This window comes from Eubalaena glacialis, chromosome 12 (genome assembly GCF_028564815.1).
Source record: "Eubalaena glacialis isolate mEubGla1 chromosome 12, mEubGla1.1.hap2.+ XY, whole genome shotgun sequence".
NCBI classification, from domain to species: Eukaryota; Metazoa; Chordata; class Mammalia; order Artiodactyla; family Balaenidae; genus Eubalaena; species Eubalaena glacialis.
Window position 1 is genome coordinate 96926909 of NC_083727.1, and position 24375 is coordinate 96951283.

General features: G+C 40.5%; 1 protein-coding gene and 1 pseudogene across 2 annotated transcripts; both read left to right on the top strand.

Annotated features, from left to right (window-relative positions):
- Positions 1 to 3883: 3883 nt before the first annotated feature.
- MTO1 (mitochondrial tRNA translation optimization 1) lies at positions 3884 to 23933 on the top strand. Of its 2 annotated transcripts, XM_061206937.1 has the most exons (12): positions 3884 to 4203; positions 7088 to 7287; positions 7368 to 7485; positions 10804 to 11093; positions 13533 to 13645; positions 13744 to 13934; positions 14167 to 14297; positions 14899 to 15103; positions 15185 to 15356; positions 18312 to 18430; positions 21639 to 21799; positions 23429 to 23933. In XM_061206937.1, exons 1-12 carry the CDS (start codon positions 3987 to 3989, stop codon positions 23588 to 23590), a joined length of 2079 nt encoding a protein of 692 aa, XP_061062920.1. In that variant the 5' UTR covers positions 3884 to 3986; the 3' UTR covers positions 23591 to 23933. The 2 variants fall into 2 exon arrangements, with proteins under 2 accessions (XP_061062920.1, XP_061062921.1); XM_061206938.1 differs by lacking the exons at positions 18312 to 18430; positions 23429 to 23933 and having other exon boundaries at positions 21639 to 21730.
- LOC133102638 (cyclin-dependent kinase 2-associated protein 1-like) lies at positions 9455 to 9798 on the top strand (annotated as a pseudogene).
- Positions 23934 to 24375: the final 442 nt, after the last annotated feature.

Below are 24375 nucleotides of genomic sequence, written 5' to 3' on the forward strand. Positions count from 1 at the left end.
TAAAAATCAAGCCTGAAGTAAATATTAAGAATATGAAACAGTACAACTTAATGAGGATTCTCTTAACTCAGGACTTCCCCGGTGGTCCAGTGGTTAAGACGCCGCGCTCCCAATGCAGTGGGCCGGGGTTCGATCCCTGGTCAGGGAACTAGATCCCACATGCTGCATCTAAGAGCCCGTGTGCTACAGCTAAGACCCGGCGCAGCCAAATAAATAAATAAATATTTTAAAAAGGAAAAAAAAAGGATTTCCTTAACTCAGGGGCCCCCAGCCTCCGGGCCGTGGACCGGTACCGGTCTGTGGCCTGTTAGGAACCGGGCCGCACAGCAGGAGGTGAGTGGCAGGGGAGCGAGCAAAGCTTCATCTGCCATTCCCCATCGCTCCCCATCGCTCCCATTACTGCCTGAACCCAGCCCCCCACCCAGCTCCGTGGAAAAATTCTTCCATGAAACTGGTCCCTGATGCCAGAAAGGTTGGGGACTGCTGCCTTAACTCATAAAAAGGGTGTGCAGTAAAGGATTAACTCCGCAGATTTCGGGTGTTCAAACTCTGCACATTCCAAAAAAAGGACTGGCCCCTAACAGGTTCATGGGAGATAACTTTAAGCCCTTGGAATATTCTGCCTGATAAAAGTGTCTTTGTATATACCTGGGGGTTTGGACCGTGTTAGACAGTTTATACTAACAATGTGATCCATGCTGTATCAGTCTGACCTCTGGAGGGGCTGGAGACTAAGTAACTAGGTCAGTCATGCAGGCACAGAATCATGAGACTCCCAATAAAAGCCCTAGATACCAAGGTGTAGGTTAGCTTCCCTGGTTGGCACTACTGTGTGTTGTTACACATCATTGCTAGGAAAACTAAGTACTGTCTATATGACTCCATGGGAGAGACAACTGGAAGCCTGTGTCTGGGTCTCTCCTGGGCTCCACTCTATGTGCCTTTTGGCTTTACTGAATTCAATCTGTATGCTTTCACTGTAATAAACCATAAATATGAATATAACAGCTTTTCTGAGTTCTGTGAGTCCTTCTAACTTATCACTAAACCTGAGGATGGTTCTGGGGATCCTCAACACAAAAAGTAACAGACTAACTTCAGCATAAAGAGCTTTATTTTCTTTTACAGCAGAAATCCAGTTAATCATATACCTATCCCTGCCTAAACATCTTATCTTTGGGTCTGTAATTAATATCTCTATAGGAAAGAGAAGGGTCTGATTTAAATATACACCATGTGAAGGGAATAGTGAAATTGAAAATGTAGGCCTGTGATACTCCAATCAAAGGCTCAAGCTATTGATTTTAAAATACTTATTAATAAAGCAGTACATGGTGTAGCCTTTAAAAATGACATAAACCTGTATTTGTTAGCATAGAAAAATGTCCATGATAATCTATTATGTAAAAAGCAGATCACAACACAGTGTATATAGGTCATAGATAGTATGATCACATTTTCATTAAAAAATAATGAAAATATATTTATAATTAAAACTTAATTAAAATCCAATGCTGGCTACAGTGTGATGAAATAATCTTACACAGTCCGTACAACCTGATACAAAGTTTTTAGAAAGTTAATTTAGCAGTTATCAAAAATTTAAACATTGAAGAGTCTCGGTACTTCCCTGGTGGCACAGTGGTTAAGAATCCGCCTGGCAAGGCAGGGGGCACGGGTTCGAGCCTTGGTCCGGTAAGATCCCACATGCCGCGGAGCAACCAAGCCCGTGAGCCACAGCTACTGAGCTTGCGCTCTGGAGCCCATCCGTGCGCCTAGAGACTGTGCCCTGCAGCAAGAGAAGCCACCGCAGTCAGAAGCCCGCGCACCGCAATGAAGAGTAGCCCCCGCTCGCCACAACTAGAGAAAGCCCGCACACAGCAACGAAGACCCAAGGCAGCCAAAAATATAAATAAATAAATAAAGAGTTCCATAATTTTTAAAAGATATACGTACAAGGATGATCATAATATCAAAAAATTAGAAACGTGAACTAAGAATGCTGCCTGCCATATTGGTAAACAAAGGATGTTGCAGCCATCAAGCCCACATGCCCAGACAGTGAGCCCTGAGGTAACTCACGATGGAAACCAGGAATGCCCACAATCTGGCAATCAACTGCTGCAGCCACCCCCCCCCCCCCCCCCCCCCGCAATGGTGCACCCTGAGGAGACTCAGGATGAGAAAACACAGGATACTGGCCCCAGATAGCTGAGGTGAATATCTAAGGAATGATTTCAGTGATCCAAGACTTTGCATCTTCCCATACATAGAAAAGCGCTAATTTGATTAACTTGAGATGTCTGGCTTTCTTTAATTAACAATAATCTTTTGATGTTCCAACTTGTACCTGCCCTTGGTTGCAAAAACTCCTGTATATCCTGGCTTCCCCCACGCCCACCTCTATGGAGCAGTCTCTCAGAGTTATCTGAGATGCTGTCTCCCAGGCTTGAAGTCCTCAGAATGTCCGCTAAATAAAACATAACTCTCAACTTTTGGATTGTGCATTTTTTTTTCCATCAACATAAACAATCCAAATGCTCAGTAACTGGAGTTGATTAAATAAACTGTGGTTCATATAAACAACTGACTATAATACTAAAAAGTGAGATAGATTCATATGTACTGGCATAGAGATAGTAAAAATATACATCGTTTAAAAAAGAGGCAAACTGAAAAACAATATAATCAGTATTATACATGCAAAATAATAGTAGCATTAGTATAAGTATGAAACACTAGGAGGCATTAGCAACAAAATGCTGACAATTACTATGGAGATGAGGGCCGGAAGGCCTGATGGAAGTTACGGGTTCCTTAACTCTCAAAGTTTTGTATTTCTGTAAGCTTTAAATTGTGTATAAAGAATGCTTATTAGTAATGTAATAAGGAAAAAATTATGCATTCGATAGATGTTAATAATCAGAACAATTAAACTGCCACATGGGTTGTTTCACTATCTAACCAGTCAAAAGTTTCCTCTCTAAGAAAGGTGTTTGGCTGCTCCCCCATGCCTGCAAGGCCTCTGCTTGCCCAGCTTCAAGACAGAAGAAAGAGCCCGGAGTCAGCAACAGAGACATCAATGGTTTAATGGATAGGGGGAACTTACCTGTCAGAATCAAGGTCCTAGAGTGACACCCCACTGTGTACGGCGGAGGGCGGGCAGGACACAGGGCAGTCTTTGCTCCCAGGGGCAGAGGGAGGTTAGCAATTATAGGGGGAAGTAACTACAGGTCGACTCATTACCAGCGAAACCAGCAGAGGGGCACGCCCCCTCGCCAGCCATTTGCTAAGCTATCACTAGCTAGGGTCTGGGGCAAGTATGTAAGAAGGTAAGTCCTATGAGTCGGGTGTAGGTGAGGCAGGAACTGGTTAAGCAGGGGATGTATAGAGAGCAAGAGAACAGCTACCGCCAGCGGCCTAACCATACAGAAGGTTTTAAAAATATCAACTGCAAAAGGCTGGTGGACATTTAACCTTCAACCCTTCCATTCACCTAATTAGCCATCATGAATCTTTCATCCACAAATACATTTGAAAGCCTCTGAAATCGATTCCTATTCAGACTGTAGTCTTCATAAACAGAAGTCAAAGTGATAGCTGCACCAGAAAGTTCAAAGAATCTGATAAAGCAGTGATCCAAATTCTTGTTTGTAGGTGGCCACCTGGTGATCGGGGCAGCAATTCGCTGAAAAGGACAAAAGATGACTGAGTAGGAGTCCCCCCAATCCAGAACCATATGGAATCAAACAGCCTGCGCCGACCAAGAAAGGAGGCACACACCTCGCGGGCCACCTGCACAACTGCCGGGTCTTGTTTCATCAGTAAAGTTTCGCCAAACTGCCAATCAGCGGCGACGCTGGACGTAGACGTGCTACGCTGTGACGTCAGAACAAGATGGCTGCTCCCTGAAGACTTTCTTCTCCTGAACGTTTGCCCCTCGCTCGTGTCAGGCTCAGAGTTAAAGACTCGGTCTTTCTCCAACCATGTTCTCCTTCCGAGGCTGTGGTCGCTGGGTCGCGGCTTCACTCACCAAACAGCACCATCCGTCTTCCCGGTTCAGCGGTGACAGCGCGGCGCCCTGGACTCCGCACTTCGACGTGGTAGTCATCGGCGGAGGACATGCGGGGACCGAGGCCGCCGCCGCCGCCGCTCGGTGCGGCTCCCAGACTCTGCTGCTCACGCACCGAGTGGACACCATCGGTGAGTAGCGCGGTGCGGGGCTTGCCTAGGACGCAAGCAGCCAGTGCCTTCCTCCGCCCCCTCCCAGTGCCTGATGTGGGCCGCCTTTTCCCTCCCTTAAGGCTGGTGAGAATCCTGCCGACTGTGGTTTTAGCCAGATTTGTGTTTCGCAGATCACGCGGGCCCGGGCCAGAGCTCTAAGACTAGGGGCTATTGTGAGGGCCGTGGATTGTGCTGCTGATGAAAAGTAATTAGTGGGGGGGTGCGGGGGGCTGGGGGTTGGGGAGAGGGGGGTGCCTTGAGAAAAGGGCAAACTGTAGGAATACTGGCTGATTCCTTATTTCATTGTTGTCATTTGCCCTTTACTAGCTTGTTGCTTTGGTTAAAGAGTGAATTAGGACTTCCCTGGTGGCGCAGTGGTTAAAAATCTGCCTGCCAACGCAGGGGACACTGTTGGATCCCTGGTCTGGGAAGATCCCACATGCCGCGGAGCAACTAAGCCTCTGCGCCACAACTGCTGAGCCCAAGTGCCACTGAGCCTGCGCTCTGGAGCCCGTGAGCCACAACTACTGAAGCCCCCGCGCCTAGAGCCCGTACTCCGCAACAAGAGAAGCCACCGCAATGAGAAGCCCGCGCACCGCAACTGGAGAAAGCCCACGCGCAGCAACCAAGACCCAACGCAGCCAAAAATAAAAATATATAAATAAATAAATTTATTTTTTTTAAAAAGAGTGAATTAACATTATTAGTACTCATTTATTAAATGACCATTGTGTTTTTCTCGAGATTTTGTGAAGCCCTTTTGAAGAACGAGGGTACTTTTTTATTGCATTCTGTATTCCTACTGAATGTTTATTCCCCAGTTTTGTGCTTAGGACGACCCGACAGTGCTTTTTTGCACTCACAGGCTGTGGTTGGACGGCCGTAATTTAAACAAGACTCCTCTCTAGCGTCATCTTAGATACTAGCTAGGACATTATCCTGTAAATTATGCACGCCTATGTCTTTCCTCTTGCATTTTGCTTAAGAGTGAATAGTAACTAAAATGTTAACTGTGCTTTGTGTACTGAAATACTTTTTAAAACAACCATTCAGCTCATAACTGTGGAGAAATATACACTGTTAACAGCGATTCTTTTGGAGCGAGGCTATATGATGACCCGAGTAAAAACCAGGAATAACAATTAAAAAAATCGAATGAACAGAAAAGTATTGAACTAAGATGATCATTAAATAGTATAAGTAATGTAGTTCTGTCAAGGATAAAGGAATTCCCATCAAAACCCATATTCATTAAGTAGTCATTAATATCCTATAAAAATACCCATTGTATTTACACCAATACAATATGACCTAAATTTTCTTTTTAAATAAATAGATTTCAGAGATATTTTAATAACTCTTATATTAATAGATGAGCTTGGTAAATGACAATTCTATCTTAAAATCAAAGTCTCATTTTTTTAAGGTAATTTGATGTAGTAGAGTATCAAGTATTTCTGCTTGTCCTCAGAAAGATAGCTTTGACTTAGAAAGTTGAACTTCCATAAGAATACAGAATGCAGGAATTGTCCTCTTTCAATTCAGTCATATCATCTGCCAATAATGAAGTCAGAGACAGAAAATCTTTTATTTTATACTAACCTGGAAAATAATGCTTTTCGACAAACTATTTTTTGGCATTCATGACAAAAGAGAAAAGTCTTCTGGCACTAAACCAGACACTGGCAAGTAGGAACAGGATTTCCATGATTACTTTAGATCAATAAAGGTTTACCCCTAAACTGAGTTTAGGTCATACTCCCCAAACAAAGCCTCATAGGGAATAGTGTTTACCTAAATAGTGATTCTGTGTCAAAGGAAGGAGGGAAATAATCTGCTGCTGTCATCCCTGTTTTTACAGTAGGGACACTGAGGTACAGAATATTAGATAACTTGCCAAGATCACATGGAGTTTATAAGTGGCAAATCTAGGAACTGAGCGAGATCTCTTGCTCACTCCTAACCCATGCTCCTAATCACAGCACTATTCAGCCTCCCTCTGGAGACCATGAAAACTGTTGGAGGGCTTGTTGCCGGCCACAGCGGATCAGCAGATTGTTGACATAGCTTTCCCACTCTGTACCTCCCGTAAGACTTGGGGGATTTAAAGAGAAGGTATAAAATGTGAATTCTACTTTCAGGAAGCTTATAATTTAATTATTTCTGCAAAATAAGCATAAAGAAAACAGCAGATGGCATTTATGGAAGACATACTTGATTATAACTGTGAACCAGTGCAAAGGAACTTCTTAAAATTATGCTTGATTTAGGAAGGTTTCATGAGGTAAGAATTTCAAGGTCACATTGAAAAGGAAAAGGAAAAGGCAACGTAATGAATGTGTACAAGGGAAAGATTCAAAAGAAACTTCCAGCAATGGTTTGTCTTCCAGGATGCTCTGCATAACTTTTTCTCTTTTTTAAATTTTATTTATTTATTTATTTTTGGCTGCGTTGGGTCTTTGTTGCTGCGCGCGGGCTTTCTCCAGTTGCAGAGAGCGGGGGCTACTCTTCGTTGTGGTGCGCGGGCTTCTCACTGCGGTGGCTTCTCTTGTTGCGGAGCACTGGCTGTAGGCGTGCAGGCTTCAGTAGTTGCGGCACGCAGGCTCAGTAGTTGTGGTGCACGGGCTTAGTTGCTCCGCGGCATGTGGGATCTTCCCGGACCAGGGCTCGAACCCATGTCCCCTGCGTTGGCAGGTGTATTCTTAACCACTGTGCCACCAGGGAAGTCCCGCCCTGAATAACTCTTGCATCCTGTTGGAACTCCAGCATTTTTAGGGTTTGCTTCAAGTTCTTTTATTTTATCAAGCACTCACTATATGCAAGATGCTCATATATTTATTTTGTTTATGTCTGTTCTCTTTAGGTCAGATGTCCTGTAATCCTTCCTTTGGTGGCATTGGAAAGGGGCATTTAATGAGAGAAGTTGATGCCTTGGATGGCCTGTGTTCTCGAATCTGTGACCAGTCTGGTGTACATTACAAAGTATTAAACCGGCGCAAGGGACCAGCTGTTTGGGGTCTGAGAGCTCAAATTGATAGGAAACTTTATAAACAGAACATGCAGGTAAGAATGGGGCATGAAAACAGGAAAGACTGTAGTGATTGTTTAACTGTTATGTTTCAGCTTGCATTCTGTTTTGACAGAAAGAAATCCTAAATACACCGCTGCTTACTGTTCAGGAGGGAGCTGTAGAAGATCTTATTCTTACAGAACCAGAGCCTGAGCACACTGGGAAATACCGCGTCAGTGGTGTTGTTTTGGGTATGTACTGCTTATAGATGATAATAATAGTATCAAACTCCATGCGAGAAATTTATTTTGAGCAGAGTATGGAGATGTTTTGCTTATTCTAGGAAATTGTTGTGTTTTCTGTTCATACATGAGGAAAACTGTATAAAAAATCATACTTCTCCTTTCATTTTGACAACGAAGCTCACATTCTGTACCATCTTATTTTGGGACTCTATAGCCTGCATAATTGTGTATTTTCCTCCTGGTATTTCTTAATTCTGACTTTAAATATTTTTAATTTATATTTTACAGGATTATTATATATGTTTTTTTATTTGAGTTTCGTATTAATTTTTAAATTAAAATAACACATGCATGTAATTTTTACAAAAATCAAATAGAATTTAAATTTGTATGGAAAAACAATTTATCTCTATTATCTCCCTCTACAGACTTAACCACTTAAACATTGATTGGAAGATTTGTGTGTGCACAGTTAATTTTATTGCTTGGGCAACTCTGTAGTCTGGTGATTAGGGATTGAACTGGCCTTTTTGTTGGGAACTCCCAAACATCTATGTCTCTTAGTCTTCAGGCGAAGAATCGATCTTCTGCCAGGGGACTGGACTGTTGGCGCCTGCTAGCATTCTAGGAACAAAATGGTAGGAGGGGCTGTGCTGAAGAATCTCATCATTTAAAATACAGAGATTAACTTATTTTCCCTATTTTAAAATTAATTTTTATTATACATTTATTAGTTTTTTTGAATGGGGAATACGTATAATGGTAAATGGTTTAAAGGAGATGAAAGAAGGTAGAATGAAAAGGTGGACTCTCATCTTGTGCCCCAGGCAGCCAGTTTCCTTCCTCGGGAGCATTACTCGTCTCTGGTGTAGTCTTTCTGTGTGTGTGTTTATATTTCCCCCCAACACACATAGCAGTAGCATATTGCACACACTATTCTGTACTTTTTTGTTTTTCAACCACTTAATCTGTGTTTGGTTTTCTTTGCTTTAGGGAGCTATGTTTCTTTCTTAAAAGTTCATGTTTTTGTTCTGTGATTACCTTAGTAACTATGATTTTGTATAATATACTTAATCTTCTCTTTCTTCTGTCAGTGTTTACTGACTTCCCTATGTTGAACAGTTACTAGTTTTATTTTCATTTCCCTTTCTCTCCCCTGCGTCCTTTCCCCTCCAGATTTGACGATTATATTGTTTGATTAGTGTAAGGTAGATCTGTCTGCAGGCAAACCTTTATATGCAGAGTTAACTCTTTCTCTCATTTTCAGCCCCCTAGCTTCATTCCTACATTTCTTATATTCCGTCCTCCAGTTTCTGAGCCTTTGCACGGCAAGTTGCTTCATTGTCATCAGTATGTTCTCTTCAGGTTCTTGAGTTAAGGCCTTCTCCTCTCTGCTAAATCAGTTATCACTCTTCCAACCACGTTTTTAAAATTTAATTTTATATTGGAGTATAGTTGATTTACAATATTGTGTTAGTTTTAGGGGTACAGCAAAGTGATTCAGTTATACATATACATATATCCATTCTTTTTCAGATTCTTTTCCCCTGTAGGTTATTACAGAATATTGAGTAGAGTTCCATGTGCTATACAGGAGGTCCTTGTTGATTATCTAGTTTATATGTAGTGTGAATATGTTAATCCCAAACTCCCTCCCCACTGCAACCACTTTCCACTGAAAATATTTTTAAATTTCTCATCTTTTGACAAGTTCTTTCCCATTACTTGTCCTTGTGGTTTTATATCTTTTTTGCCCCTTTATTTCATTTTCTTGGAGTTTCAAGAGGGAGAAGAAATCATGTGAGGTGGTGTGTCGTATTTAACCAGAAGTCTAAAATTAATTAATTTAAAAAATTAACTGAGAACAACAAAAAGTGCGCGGGAGCTCGGCGGGCGCCGGGTCCGCCTCACCGCCACCCGCCCGGCCTCGCCGCCTCCGTCGCGCCCCGCCTCGCCCCACCGCTCGTGGGGGGGCATGTGTCACAGACCGGACTTGAGCGCGCACGTGCCCGCCGCCTCCCTCAGCGCCTCTGGGAGCGTGCACCCGCCCTCCACCAGTATGGCGACGTCTTCCCAGTACCGCCAGCTGCTGAGTGCGTACGGGCCGCCATCTCTAGGCTACGCCCGGGGAATGGGAAGAGCCAGGTGCCCCAGGGCAAATACGCGGAGCTGCTGGCCGTCGAAGAGCTGGGGAAAGCGGTCAGACCCCCCTCCGCGGGCAGCAGGAGGGCGATGCAGAGCCTGACACGCGGCATCACCCACGCTGGAGGACTGGCGCGGGAGTGCTTGGCTGAAACGGAGCGGAAGGCCGGGTGCTAGCTGCCTCGTGAGCCTGCACGGTTTTCTGCCTTCTTCCGAGAGGAGAAGTTACGGTTCATCTCCCCTGTTAGGATGAAACTTTGTTTTCAAAACGGAAACAGTTTGGTTTCTCCTCCCCCCGCCCCTCCCATGGTTCACCAGGCTGCGAATCGACAGTCTGTACGATTGAGGAAAGATTTTGCAGTTGATTGCGAGTTACATTTTAAATAGTGAGGAACTACCCAGGTGTTTGTTGTTTTTTAAAGCATTGATTCAAAAGAGGCACGTAAAAATTACCTGTCTTACAGCAAACTAGTTTGCCTCCAAGCTACCAGTGTCTCGCTCTCCTCTTTTGAATACATTTATGTTACCCGCATTGTTCTTTGTTCCTTTTCGTAAGCTGATACAACTTGAAGGGGTTTTTTTGCAGTGCGGACTTGACAGCACACTTAACTAGTAGCTGGTCGCCTCGTTTCCCATACACTATACATTCTGCTTAATGTAACTTCTTTTCTGCTTAAGCATTTGCATGACTATTAGTGCTTTGAAGTCAATTTTTAAAATGCACAAGTTATAAATACAGAAGAAAGAGCAACCTCCCAAACCAAACCTAACAAGGATCCGGAAATTTTTCCTGGGACTGTATGTAGATTTCAGTTCTGCCTTTCCTGTAAGTTGATCCAAACATCTGGAAGAAAATGGAACTGTTTGCATCTTTTTATTTATTACTTGATGTAATAAGTCTTATTTTCATTAACAGCTTGTAAAAAAAAAAAAATTACCTGAGGCTATTCAGTGCTGACAAGATTTTAGGAACATGTGTACTGGTGATAATACATTATGCTCTCCATCCCAGCTTTCTCGGATTCTTGAGATTGATAACATATAGGCTTCGTACTGATTTAAAATCTTTTTCAAGTTTCTAAAGACGAAATTCTTCTGTAGTTTTACTACAAAATAGTCACATTCCAATTTGATCCATGGTAACAATAGAACCTGAGTTTTATTTTGTCTCCTATCCTTTAGTGGATGGAAGTACAGTGTATGCGGAGAGTGTGGTTCTAACTACTGGGACGTTTCTGAGAGGCATGATTGTAATTGGATTGGAGATGCATCCAGCGGGACGTTTAGGGGATCAGCCTTCCATAGGGTTGGCTCAGACTCTGGAGAAGTTGGGGTTTGTGGTGGGAAGATTGAAGACTGGGACTCCGCCCCGGATCGCCAAAGAATCCATTAATTTCAGCATTCTAAACAAGCAGACACCAGATAATCCATCCATACCGTTCAGCTTTATCAATGAGACAGTGTGGATCAAGGTGAGATAATTTATGAAAATCTGGCTTTAAACAAAGGATATAAACTAACCCTTTTTTTTTCTTTCTTTTTTGGTAGCAATTCACTTTTCATCACTATTACTTAGTGTGCAAAAAAGGGATCTTTAAAAGGATTAGCTGATTCGGCTACTTGGGTATTTCCCCATAAATTCTTAAATTTCATTACTTTGATAACTTTGCCTATTTAAACTTTTTGAAATAATTTCAGAAAAGTTGTAAGACTGTGAAACTCCTATAAACCATTGAAATTCACCCATTGTTAATATTTTGCCCTCTCTCCATATATAGAGACATAGATACATGTATATATTTAATGTAGAAAACTAATATACACATTTATTTATTTATTTTAAATTTATTTATTTATTTTTGGCTGCGTTGGGTCTTTGTTGCTGCGTGCTGGCTTTCTCTAGTTGCGGTGAGCGGGGGCTACTCTTCTTTGAGGTGCGCGGGCTTCTCATTGCGGTGGCTTCTTGTTGCAGAGCACGGACTCTAGGCGCGCAGGCTCAGTAGTTGTGGCTCGCAGGCTCAGTAGTTGTGGCTCGTGGGCTCTAGGTGCGCAAGCTCAATAGTTGTAGCGCACGGGCTGAGTTGCTCTGCGGCATGTGGGATCTTCCTGGACCAGGGCTCAGACCCGTGTCCCCTGCATTGGCAGGCGGATTCTTAACCACTGCACCACCAGGGGGGAGCCCCCCACATTTATTTTTATTCTTTTTTCTTTTCCTGAAACATTTAAGAGTAAGTTACAGAGATTATGACCCTTTACCTCGAAATACTTCAGTCTGCATCTCAACTAAGCACAAAGACATCCTCTTTCATAACCTCAATGCAGTGATGAAATTTGGGGAATTTAACTTGGACACAGTGCTGTTATCTAATACAAAATCCATAGATTTTGCTGATTGTCCCAATACTTTTTTTGTCCCAAAAATTTTTTTTCCAATCTAGGATCACATGTTGCATTTAATTGTCATTTCTCTTTAATCTGGAACAGTTCTCAGTCTTTTTTTTTTTTTTAAATAAATTTATTCATTTATTTTTGGCTGCGTTGGGTCTTCGTTGCTGCACACAGGTTTTCTTTAGTTGCGGTGAGCAAGGGCTACTCTTCGTTGCAGTGCGCGGGCTTCACATTGCGGTGGCTTCTCGTGTTGTGGAGCACGGGCTCTAGGCGCGCGGGCTTCAGTAGTTGTGGCTCGTGGGCTCTAGAGCGCAGGTTCAGTAGTTGTGGCACACGGACTTAGTTGCTCCGCGGCATGTGGGATCTTCCCAGACCAGGGCTCGAACCCGTGTCCCCTGTATTGGCAGGCGGATTCTTAACTACTGCGCCACCAGGGAAGTCCCAGTTCCTCAGTCTTTAATGGCACTGATACTTTTGAAGATACAGGCTACTTCTACCTATCCTTTGAATTTAAAAAACAAAAAACTGTATATTGTGTGTTTAGAATTAAGGGCTAATATTTGATGGTCCTAGTTTCTGGTGAGTGTTACCCTGATGAGTGGCTCCAAGTGTGTTTATTTTGAGCAAGTGACTTTTATATTTTCACTTTGGTAAAATGTAAATCATGGTGATACTTTCCTAGTGTGTATATTTTTAAACTTTTTGTTTTTTAGTTTTATTTTTTATTTTTGGGCACGCCACACAGCTTGTGGGATCTCAGTTCCCTGACCGTCGATTGAACCCGTGCTTCCTGCAGTGGCAGCGTGGAGTCCTAACCACTGGACCACTAAGGAATTCCCTGTTTTGACATTCCTGTTTCATTTTCCTCAATTCTTTGTTCTTGCTTAGTTTTAAAGCAACAATCCCAGACATCACATCATTTCACTCAGATACACTTTGGTACATGTCTTTAACAAATAAGGACTTTGTAAAAATCGACCACAGTACTATTATCACACATAGCAGAGCATAATTTCTTAACATCATCTGATATTCAGTGCTCAATTTTCCCTAGTTTTTACAGTTGTTTTTAAATGTTTATTTAAAATGTTTTTTTACAGTTGTTTTATTTGAACCAAGCACCAAATGAGGTCCATACATGACTTTGGATAATATGTCTTATAATAGTTCCCCTCTTCTTTTTTTTTTTTTTTTTTTTTTTACATTTATATGTGGAAGAAACCGAGTCATTTCTTTTCTGAAGTTTCCAACATTCTAGATTTGTCTGATTTCAACCCTCTGATGCCTTAAACACGTTCCTGCATCCTCTATATTTCCTGTAAACTGTTGATCTGGAGGCTTGCGTAAATTTAGGTTCCTCTTTTGGATTGTTTTTAACAAGCATACTTCACCATTAGTATTTGGCATTATGCATAGATTTAATGTCTATAAAAGTAAGTGCATGTCATGTGCGGCATTTATTTGAATAAGAGGCAAACTAATAGAGAGGCAAAACAATGTTGTAACTAGTTCCTGTGTTTTAGCCAGAAGATCAGCTGCCATGTTACTTGACTCACACCAACCCTCAAGTGGATGAGATTGTCCTTGAGAACCTTCACCTTAACTGTCACGTTAAGGAAACTACAAGAGGACCCCGGTAAGGACAAAATATCAGTGCTCAATTACTGTAAGGAACAATGTCAACCCTCTTTTGTTTGTTTCATTAAATTTTTAAATTTCAATGTCCTTTTCTAGATACTGTCCCTCCATTGAATCAAAGGTTTTGCGTTTTCCAAACCGTCTACATCAGGTTTGGTTGGAACCTGAAGGAATGGATTCTGACCTCATCTACCCGCAAGGGTTATCTGTGACACTGCCAGCTGAATTACAAGAGAAAATGATCACATGCATCAGAGGCTTGGAGAAAGCTAAAATGATTCAGCCAGGTAAAGAGAATGCCAGCTGCCCTTCAGTCTGAGCTCAGCATTGCTTAGCAGACGGTGAGGAGATCTTAGCCACAGTCGTGATTGCTTAGAGCCTCAGAACACAAAGCCCAACATCTGTGCATTTAAAATAGTCTTCGTTTTTAAAGAGCATTTAATGATAATCTTTGCATCTCTACCTTGAGGCAAATCCAGCACTGTTTTTATTATTTTTTACCGTTTATTCTTTGGCCAGGCTATGGTGTTCAGTATGATTACTTGGACCCCCGTCAGATCACTCCTTCTCTCGAGACTCATTTGGTGCAGCGGCTCTTCTTTGCTGGACAGATAAATGGCACTACTGGTTATGAGGAAGCTGCAGCTCAAGTAAGAGGTTGTTCAGATGTTACTGAACAGAAGAGGACTATTTAACTGGTGTTGCTCCTCTTGATGTCTGTTATGATAGCTATGTAGAGCTTAGATACAACTCATAACTACAACAGAAGACTTATTCTGTTCCAGAGTATACAACAGGATTTTAAAACCACTGTGCCTTTATTACTGTTTCCTGAGCTCCTAGATCCAATAGCATATTTCGATTAGATTTATTATATTGCTTCTGAAATTTAAAAAAAAAGAAAATTTAGTTCTTTTAAGCTAACTTTATTGAAAATTACCCTATTATTATTCCTTTTTAAGCAGAAAGTTATGTTATTGTTACTTGTGGATTTGTTAAAAAAAGATTAGCCCACCTAGGTTTATCAGGAATATTAGATATTTTTGAAAACAATGAATCATAGCATTCTAAACTGGTACATTACCCATATTCTGTTTCTGAATATGGACCACATTTTCTGTCTCTGTTCTATCCCTGCTGGGCAGGACCTGCTTTCTCACTGCCTGAGCTGTTTTTTCCAGGTAGTATCTGAATAGGATAGTTCTTTGTTCAGTTCATAATGGCCTTTTAAACATTTCAGTCCTCTTGTAGGGCGTGATAGCTGGAATCAATGCAAGTCTTCGGGTCAGACACAAGCCTCCTTTTGTCATTAGCCGAACAGAAGGCTACATAGGAGTCTTGATTGATGACCTCACCACGCTGGGTACCAACGAACCATACCGCATGTTTACCAGCCGAGCTGAGTTCCGCTTGTCACTGCGTCCTGATAATGCCGACAGCAGGCTCACGTTCCGAGGTAACTCTTCACTGAGTCTTGCAACCAGATTTCCTCTCCTTTAAGACCTCTTTCATTATAGTCTCTCCCTCCCCCTTCTAGGGTACAAGGAAGCTGGTTGTGTGTCCCAACAACGATATGAAAGAGCTACTTGGATGAAGTCTTCTTTAGAAGAAGGCATTTCTGTGCTAAAATCCATTGAGTTTCCAAGTTCTAAATGGAAAAACTTAATCCCAGAGGCTTCTATAAGTAGTGGTAAAAGTCTGCCTCTCAGGTATGCATTTTTAATGTAGACCTTTCTTACTTTTTACAGAAAAATGAAATTATTTCAGAGAGATATTACCTATAAATTCCCTACCTGCACATTTTAAATGAATGCAGCTATTACATTTGCTTCTTTTCAAAATCCTTTAGATGTAATTTATTTCTTTATTCACTAATGACAATATATATGATTCTAAATTATTTTTATTTTTTATTTAATTTCTCTGTGGCTCCCATTGAGTTCTTCTGGCTTGCCTAAGATTTAGGGGGTACAAACCAAGAAATAGAGTGATCTGCTTTCTTTTTTAGGCAGGGAGCAATTGGAGTGGTCTCATCTTGCCTGTGAGCTATAGCAGGGAAACTTTGATTAAGCAGAGTGTTATAAATTCTTTGGACTTACTTGAAGAGTCCCTTGCTACATTTTAGGGTTCTTTTTGTCCTTGTTTTTACCATTCTGGTTATATGGACTCTAAGTCTAAAGGGCATTAATATAGAGCTTTTTTGCTTCAGAGGTATGTTCCTAAAAACCTTGCATAATTCAAAATCTGCATCTTTCACCACTGCTTTTTCCCATTTAAAAAATGTAAGCTAATCGGGGGTGCGGGGTGCTCAGAAGGCATAAATCTACAATCACCGTATCTTAGAAGCACACATGCTGGCTTGATCTTGCAACTGCGTCTCCAGTATGTTTTTCCTTTATAGTTTTCCCTTTATTTCCAACCCGTTTTCCTTGTGAGGGATTCTGTGGACTTAAAGGTATGCCCATTTTAATGCCACTTTTTATTATCTCTAATCTTTCCAAGTGCTCTCCCCTTAACTAACAGCCAGACATAGCATGTCTTTGTTTGGCTTTCATGTCATCACAGTGTTTTATCGTTTACAATTTCTGTTCCCAAATTTTCATTTTCATGGGAATTTCCCAAAGCACTGGCACCATGGTTAGAGGATAGTAAGCAGGTTTCTAGTTATCGTAACAGTAAGTAATAAATAACCTGCATAGTAGTCACCCAAACCAGGGGATCTCATTCACAGGAAAGACAGCCTGCTTCACAAATAAGGGTGCTGGATGTATTTGTTTACCTGCTAAGTGGTACCAGGAGATGGTAGTAGTATAAACATAGTTTTATAATTCGCTCAGTTGTCCAGCTATTTGTTTGTTTAAATTTAAGAGGGTTCACATTATTTCAAACTTTACAAAAGAATTTATAACATTATGCTTTGTTTAGATCAAATATTGCACTATTTCAAATTTTATATAATTAGAATTTGAATTCAATGTGACTAATGTGGATTGAGGTCATAGTGAGAGCATGGGAAGTGATTGTTTTCAACAGTTTAAAATGCGAATTGATGAATAAAGATATGAAAAAGGAGGCTGTCAGTTTTATGTTTTTACCTAACTAATCCCATGAGTAGCCATTTTGTTAAGGTGATTTTTTTTAAACAGTAATTTGGCCAAATGCTTTCCTTGTTTATTCAGGTGTCTTTCATTTCAGAAGGAAGCTGTGGCAGCAGAGCCTCATGTTGATTTCAGCAGAATATTTATACTCTAGGGTTCAGCCTCCCTAAAAGAACCCACTTTATCAGTTCCTAGATATGTAAAGCTAAAAAGATAGAAACTTGGGCAAAGGACATGTGTTGCATCTACGGCACACGTGGCGGGCTCTGTGGCGGCCCTGAGAAGTTGAACTGGACTTTGAGCTGGCATTTTGACAAAAGAGATCCACAGGTGCATGTGCACACACATCTCCTGTCATGATTACAGGGAAACGCACTGACCTGTCAGGTAGCGCAGAAACTGTCTCTTGTGTTCTGCGGAAGTGGGCTAGCTTGTCCTTCTGTGCCAGACCTCTGCACTCTGAGACTTAGGCTTCATTCAAAGCTGGTCTTGAAGTTTGGGCCTGCAAACAGCTCCAAGCCTTGTAAACAAATTATTTAAAACCTTTTTAAAAGTTAAATGGTCACAGGCTTTTCTTTGAGGTCACTATCCTGCAAGATTCCACGGTAGCTGTTTTTTTGGTTAGTCATTAGGAGGTGTGTTACAGCATGTTCTATAATTTCTGAAAGGACAACCCCTTTCCTTTTGGAGTTTAGGGTTATTTGGTTTCATTCTAGCTTATCTGATGAGGCCTCTGAAATTAGTTGACATAATTCATCTCGTGGAGCACAACAGAGTTGACAGCTCCTTGTGGAGAGAGGGTGTCTGGCCTTTCCTAGGCCGTCTGAGGAAGAGATGAGTCAGGCGTCTGTAGAGGGTGGTGACGCATGACCCTGGTGATAGGATGAGCGGTAAAGAAGGCGTCTGGGAGGCCTGGAAGAACTTGGGACCCCAAGATGGGCAGAGCTGACTTTCTGTTGCCTTGATAATTAATTGGTTTAATTGGTTTTGGGTGGACAGAGTTGATCAAAAAAGCAATCTATTAAAAGAGGGAAAGATCAAAGTAAATAAAAATAAAATTAAGGCAGTAAATTTAGGGAAACTGTACAGATCAGTGAGGCCTTGTGAGAACCAAACAAAATGAGAAGGAAACTGCGGCTATTTTGCAGTCTTGGAGCAAGCAGGAGATCTTCAGCTGGTTCCGAGCACACGTGCAAAAGGATAACGCATTCACAGGACGTGGGCTTAATGTGACTTAGATGTAAATTCTTATGGAGTTCAATCAAACCCCTGTTATCAGAGGATATTCTGTCCTTACCAGAAAGGGAGGACAAGTAGATTATTGCAGTGCTACCAGCAACTTATCCCTCATGATAAAGGAAGGGAGTTGAGAGAATCACATGCTAATCTTCTTGAGGTCCTGCTGTGTTGCAGTTGCTGCTGCATTTGCTCACTGTACTTGGGAAGAATTAGAAATATATTGATATTATTTATTCTGAGATTTGTATTATTTTCAGGGAATCTTGTTCTTAATCTGCTTGATATAATATGGATCCCTGTGTTAATGAAACTTTTATGTATTTGTAGAGCTCTCGATGTTCTGAAGTATGAGGAAGTTGACATAGAGTTGTTGGCCAAGGCTGTTCCAGAGCCCTTGAAGGAGTACACCAAATGTAGAGAGCTAGCTGAAAGGCTGAAAATAGAAGGTAGAAAATACTTTTTTACTTAGGATGTCTGTATATTCTCCTTCCCTTTTGTGCAAATTGTGAATGGATGGCAGATCCACGAAGAGCTCTCTGTCAAGAGGAGCCATTATTACCATAGGACCAGCATCATCTTAGGCTCTGACCACTCAGAGTGGGGCTCCCAGATAGCATTGCAGCATGTGGGAGCATGCTAGGGATGCAAAATCTCAGGCTCCACCCCAGACCCACTGAGTGAGCATCTGCTTTTTAACGAGATCCCTACATGATTTGTGTGTATATTTCATGTTTGGGAAGTGCTACTGTAGAGCTCTCCTTTAAAAAAAAAAACTTTTTTTTTCTTTTGAACTTTTTTTTTTACATTCCCCCCCCTTTTTCTTTAGATTTTTTTTTTTCCCTCCTCCACCCTGCTGCTAAATTATAAGATCTAATGCAAACATGATCAAGGTGTGTTCCAGACTTGTAAACTTGCCTGTTGTAAGAAAGTAATCTTTATTATTTTTTTTAATATTTATTAATTAATTTATTATTTATTTACTTATTTTGGCTGCACCAGGTCTTAGTTGTGGCATGCGGGATCTTTAGTTGCAGCATGTGGAATTCTTTAGTTGCAGCATGCGAACCCTTAAGTTGCGGCATGCATGTGGGATCTAGTTCCCCGACCAGGGATTGAACCCGGGCCCCCTGCATTGGGAGTGCAGTGTCTTACCCACTGGACCACCAGGGAAGTCCCTACATTTTCCCCATTTTAATGTTCTAATGAGAAAAATAATGCTATCTTTGGCTTTGACAATATATTGAAATACTCTTCCATTAACAAATATTTACTTTGTATTAGGCAAAGAAATCCAGAGTCTGCCCTTGTACATTATTATAACATTTGGTGTGCTCTCATACTCTTCGTAAATATATTGACCATCAAAGTCACATGTGACTTTTGGAGTTGCACTGCAGTTTTTTAAAGTTTTTCTTTAATTAAAAAAATTTCAAAGATAAACAGAAATACTGAGAATAACATTAGCTTCTGCATTGTGATAGATTTTTTTTCCTCCGGTGGAAAATTATGTGGAGAAAGAGGCAGGGAACAGAATGAGATGGGGGAGAAAGGTAGGAGAAGCAGGATAATGATGGATTGTTCAGACAGGAAAGGACTTGAAGCTCCTTGGGGACCAGCGAAGGTGGTAAGAACGCTGCATTCCTTCTAGCTGTGGTAATTTTCTTTCAGTTCCAGAGAGGTCTGTCACCTTGCTGTACTTGGGCTGCATATATAGGATGACCCAAGTGCTACCTATCATTCTTCCAAATGACCAGACCCCTAGTCATTTGCTAATGTGTAAGAAATACTGTTAACCTTTTATCTCAACATCATGACCTTTCTATTGAGTAAAAATTACTTTATTGAACATTTAGGCTGTTAGCATCTGGCTGTTATATTTTAAACTTGGTTTGCAGTTTTGTTTTGTCCAATAAATCATCCAGAATAATTATCTTTAATTTGTTTATAGGAAACCCTGACTTCAGCCATGGAGTAGCTACTGTTTTGCCTTGTTCTTTAAAGACTCTGGCATATATAAAGACTCTAATTTATATCCATGGCTTAAAAGAAACTACAGTAAGTTAAAAAATAACACATATCAGTGGTTTTCAAATCACTGCCTGGATCCTCCACTAGACAAGTTTCTTCAAGAAACTGCAAGGCAGAAATTAGTTTCAGATTCTTTTTTGTAGTTATCTCTCATGTTTTGCTGTATACATATTTGAAAGATTAAATATATCTTTAACATATACATTCCCTCTTCATTTATATTCTGTGATCCTATAAAGAGTCTATTCATGAGTCATAAAATTTCATTACAATTTGTTGTACTAATTTGTTATATATTGTATTAATCACATGCATTATTTCATTTGATACTTAAAAGTGTCCTATGAAGGACAGCTATTAGCATTATGTCTTAATTTTACAGATAAGTAAGTGGTAACTTGCCCAACGTCACACAGTTGGTGAGTGGTAGAACTGGGCTTTGAACCCAGCACGTCTGACTGTAAGGCCTGTGCACCTCACAACGATCCTTTGTTGTCATAACGACCATCATAAGTCCTCCGGGTCATCCCTTAACATTTCTGGATAAAGCAGCTGAGGCCCAGAAGGATCATGATGTGTCCATAGTTAGAGGGTAGTTTATTGGCAGAGCCAGGCTCAGAGCTGAGACTTTCTGGCTGCCAGTCAAGTGATGGAAGCAGATACTGCCAGAACCTTTAGGGAAGACTCGCTTTCTTAAACAGGACAGAATGACCACCTCAATTTAGGTTTTAAAACAGGTTTTGGATTTATTTTTCTAAGAACAGAATGCTTTAATTACAAAATAATTGCTGAATTATCTTCCTAACTTCTGAATAACACCTTAGTTAAATTATTTAAATTATGTTATCACCTAAGAAGATCTGCTTTTTAAAATTACAGCTTTATATGGACATAATTCAGAAAACCATCTTCTTGGAGAAACAGCTTTTTAAAAATAATTAATTAATTTTATTTATTTATTTATTTTTGGCTGAGTTGGGTCTTCGCTGCTGTGCGCGGACTTTCTCTAGTTGCGGCGAGCAGGGGCTACTCTTAGTTGTGGTGCGCGGGCTTCTCATTGCAGTGGCTTCTCTTGTTGCGGAGCACGGGCTCTAGGCGCATGGGCTTCAGTAGTTCTGGCTCGCAGGCACTAGAGCGCAAGCTCAGTAGTTGTGGCGCACGGGCTTAGTTGCTCCACGACATGTGGGATCTTCCCGGACCAGGGCTCGAACCCGTGTCCCCTGCATTGGCAGGCGGATTCTTAACCACTGCGCCACCAGGGAAGCCCTTGGAGAAACATCTTTAGGACTTAAAATTCAAACCTACAGGCTATTGAAGGAAATGTTCCACCAAAATTTGTACTGAGAAGGAAAGCAATTTCTTTTTTTACTTTTAATTTTCTAGATTTTTGAAATGAAAAGGACATGGAATAAATTACCATACAGAATGTTGTAGTTAATACGCAAGATACCCCCTCTCTTTATTTCAGCCTCAATGTCCTCATCTGTGAAAGGGAACACCTACCCCACCTGTCTCATGGTACTGAGATCATGTATGCAAAAGCTCTCTGTAAATTGTAAAAAACTATAAAAATGTAAGTTGTTAATGTAATCTGCATATCATAACATATATAATTTTGTTCACCAGCCACTTATGAATCAGTATTGTTCCATCAGCAACAAGAAATAAAGGAAGTTCAGCGAGATGAAGCTCTCCAACTGCCAAAAGACCTAGATTATTTGACTCTCAGGGATGTGTCTTTGTCCTGTGAAGTTCGAGAGAAGCTACATTTCAGTCGCCCACAGACGGTAAGAAAACAGGCAGTGGATAGGAGCAGTTCATAAAGAGCCAGAGCTTTAATTTTTAAAACCTGGATTTACAGTGGCCACATAACTAATTTTTATTTCATCATAAAAACCTTAACCTCTTATTTTCATATTCTCTTTGTATGACAGATGTCAGTATGTTTTTATGAGACATGAAAAAGCTTAGTCTAAATAAGTAACTGGAAGTCAAGAATTGGGTTGATTATAATTATTCTCTAGTCCCAACCTTGTGCTAAACAGTCAGTGCAAACTTGTATATATGCATGACTTAAAAGAAGCTACTTTAGGTTAAAATGGATTATATATCAGTAGTTTTCAAATCACTACTTGTATCCCCGCCCTAGGGATTCCATAGTGTTGTGTTGGGAGCCACTAGGAGGAAGAAGGGGGCCACAGAGGTCCCCCACCCCGTGCTCCTGCGTGTGTGTGTGTGTGTCTGTGTGTTTTGCATTTGCGTGAGTATATGTGCACCCAGCTGTAAACATCTGGTAAAAACTTCATAGTATATAATATTGGACTTGTAATAACAAATATTTAAAGACTGGTAGGCTATGTTTATTGATTCTGAGACACATTTTAACATCTCTGAAACTGAGTTGTATCTTAAAAATTGATGGTGTATCATAGTTTAATGGGCAGTGGGTTGTGTTTGTTTTTGTTTTTGTTTTGGTAATGGTTCATAAAAATAAAGGGGCACTTAACAAAACCATAGTCTGCAGAATTTTTTGAAAAAAATGATTTTTAAAGGGAGGAGTGATTTCATGGTGTTCATGAACTTAACATGGTGTTCTTAGTAATAGTCATTGTGGAAAGTGGGCAAAGAGGCTTTAAGTTTTATAACTGTATCCTATTCATATTGGGTTATGTTTTTGTGGATAGTCACGGGCTGCACTGCCCAATACAATAGCCATTAGCCAAATGCGACCATTGACATTAATTAAAATTAAATAAAATTAAAAATTCAACTCTTCAGTCATCCTAGCCACATTTCAAGTGCTCAGTAGCCACAATAGGCTATTGGCTACCATATTGGACAGTGCATTTTTACTGTGCAAATGTTATAGAAAATTTACAGTATCACAGAAAATTGAATTGCATAGAACTGGTCATCGGAGTTCACCTCTTATCCAAAATTCTAAAATACAAAAAGCTCTGACAAACGTTTGCTACAGACTCATTTGGTGGCAAAACAGACCTGAACTGATATGAGGTCTTTATACCACTTGGAGTGAATAATTCATACATTTCACTGTAAAAACATACCACAGAAATATTACTGAGATTAATTATAGAGTGCTGCCCAACACAGTGCTAGTGATGTTAGTTTAATGAAGAGAAAAGGTTACGTACTCTAACATCTGTTAGTTACATGATCTTGGACAACTCATTTTAATGTCTCTGAGCCTCAGTTTCCCCTGTTTGTAAAATGAAGATATTAATAATAACCGCATTTCTTTTATCTACTCTCTGAGTTATTTTGAAGATACATTAAGATAATAGTTTTTAAAATATTTTATAAACTGTAACATACAGATTGTTACGAGGAGGAAAACAGATTTGCTTATAATTGACATAGCTTATTTATGTTTCTCTTGGGGTTTTAATTCCTAGATTGGGGCTGCCAGTCGTATACCTGGAGTGACACCTGCTGCCATCATCAATCTGCTCAGATTCGTGAAGACCACTCAGCAAAGACAGGCAGCTATGGACAGATTGCCCAAAACTGATCAACGTTTATGTAATACAGACAAACTTGAAGATAGACAGTTATAGCTTTCTATTCATAGAAGACTTTTAATCAATACAAGAGTATAGATAGGAGATAAGATGTATTTCTTTTTTTTTCAGCTTACTATTAGTAACAAAGTTTATTTACCTAATTAAATCCAATGTAAATCGCTCCTGACAATGTACAAAATTCTTTTCTCAAAGTTCCCTTTTTTCACAAACGTTTTATCACTTTTTATATCCATATGATTTGTCCCTTAGTTTTCCCCATCCAGAAACAAACAGCTCTAGGACAAAATTATTATCATTTTTCCTCAACAAAAATATCTCCATTCTTTATACCTTCCTTTGCCGACGACACATATCCTACTTGCTTTACGCACTGAAATGCTTCCCTTATCATTTTTAGTAGCTTTAATTACATACTACAATTTTTAGCCCTTAAAAGCCTTAACAAAACCAAGAAACAAGTAATTGAACTGTTATACCAGCATTTACTGACTGGCAAACTTACTTATGAACATATTCCATAACCTCTAAAAACTTACATTTTTCTCGTAGCATAATTTCTCTTTAATGTGGTACAAGATACGTGTTTAATAAACCCAAACATCTTCTGAAGTTCTACTAATTAACCCAAGGCTGAAGTCTCAGGCAAAGTAGGCTTTGTATTTTAAGGACATGATAAGAGTTAACTTCAAGCTTTCTCCTAGGCATATTTTTGTTCTCTCAGGGTCAGAATTCTGAAAACAGTATTTCATCAAGCTAGCTTTCTCTAAGTGCGCTTCCCAACACAAACGGTCCTCAATGTCAGACACACGTCAGAACCA

Coding starts and splice junctions, on each gene's coding strand:
- MTO1 (XM_061206937.1), top strand. CDS start 3,987: ATGTTCTCCTTCCGAGGCTGTGGTCGCTGGGTCGCGGCTTCACTCACC. Junction 13,935..14,166: donor AGCTAAAATGATTCAGCCAG/GTAAAGAGAATG, acceptor TTCTTTGGCCAG/GCTATGGTGTTCAGTATGAT. Junction 14,298..14,898: donor ATGAGGAAGCTGCAGCTCAA/GTAAGAGGTTGT, acceptor GTCCTCTTGTAG/GGCGTGATAGCTGGAATCAA.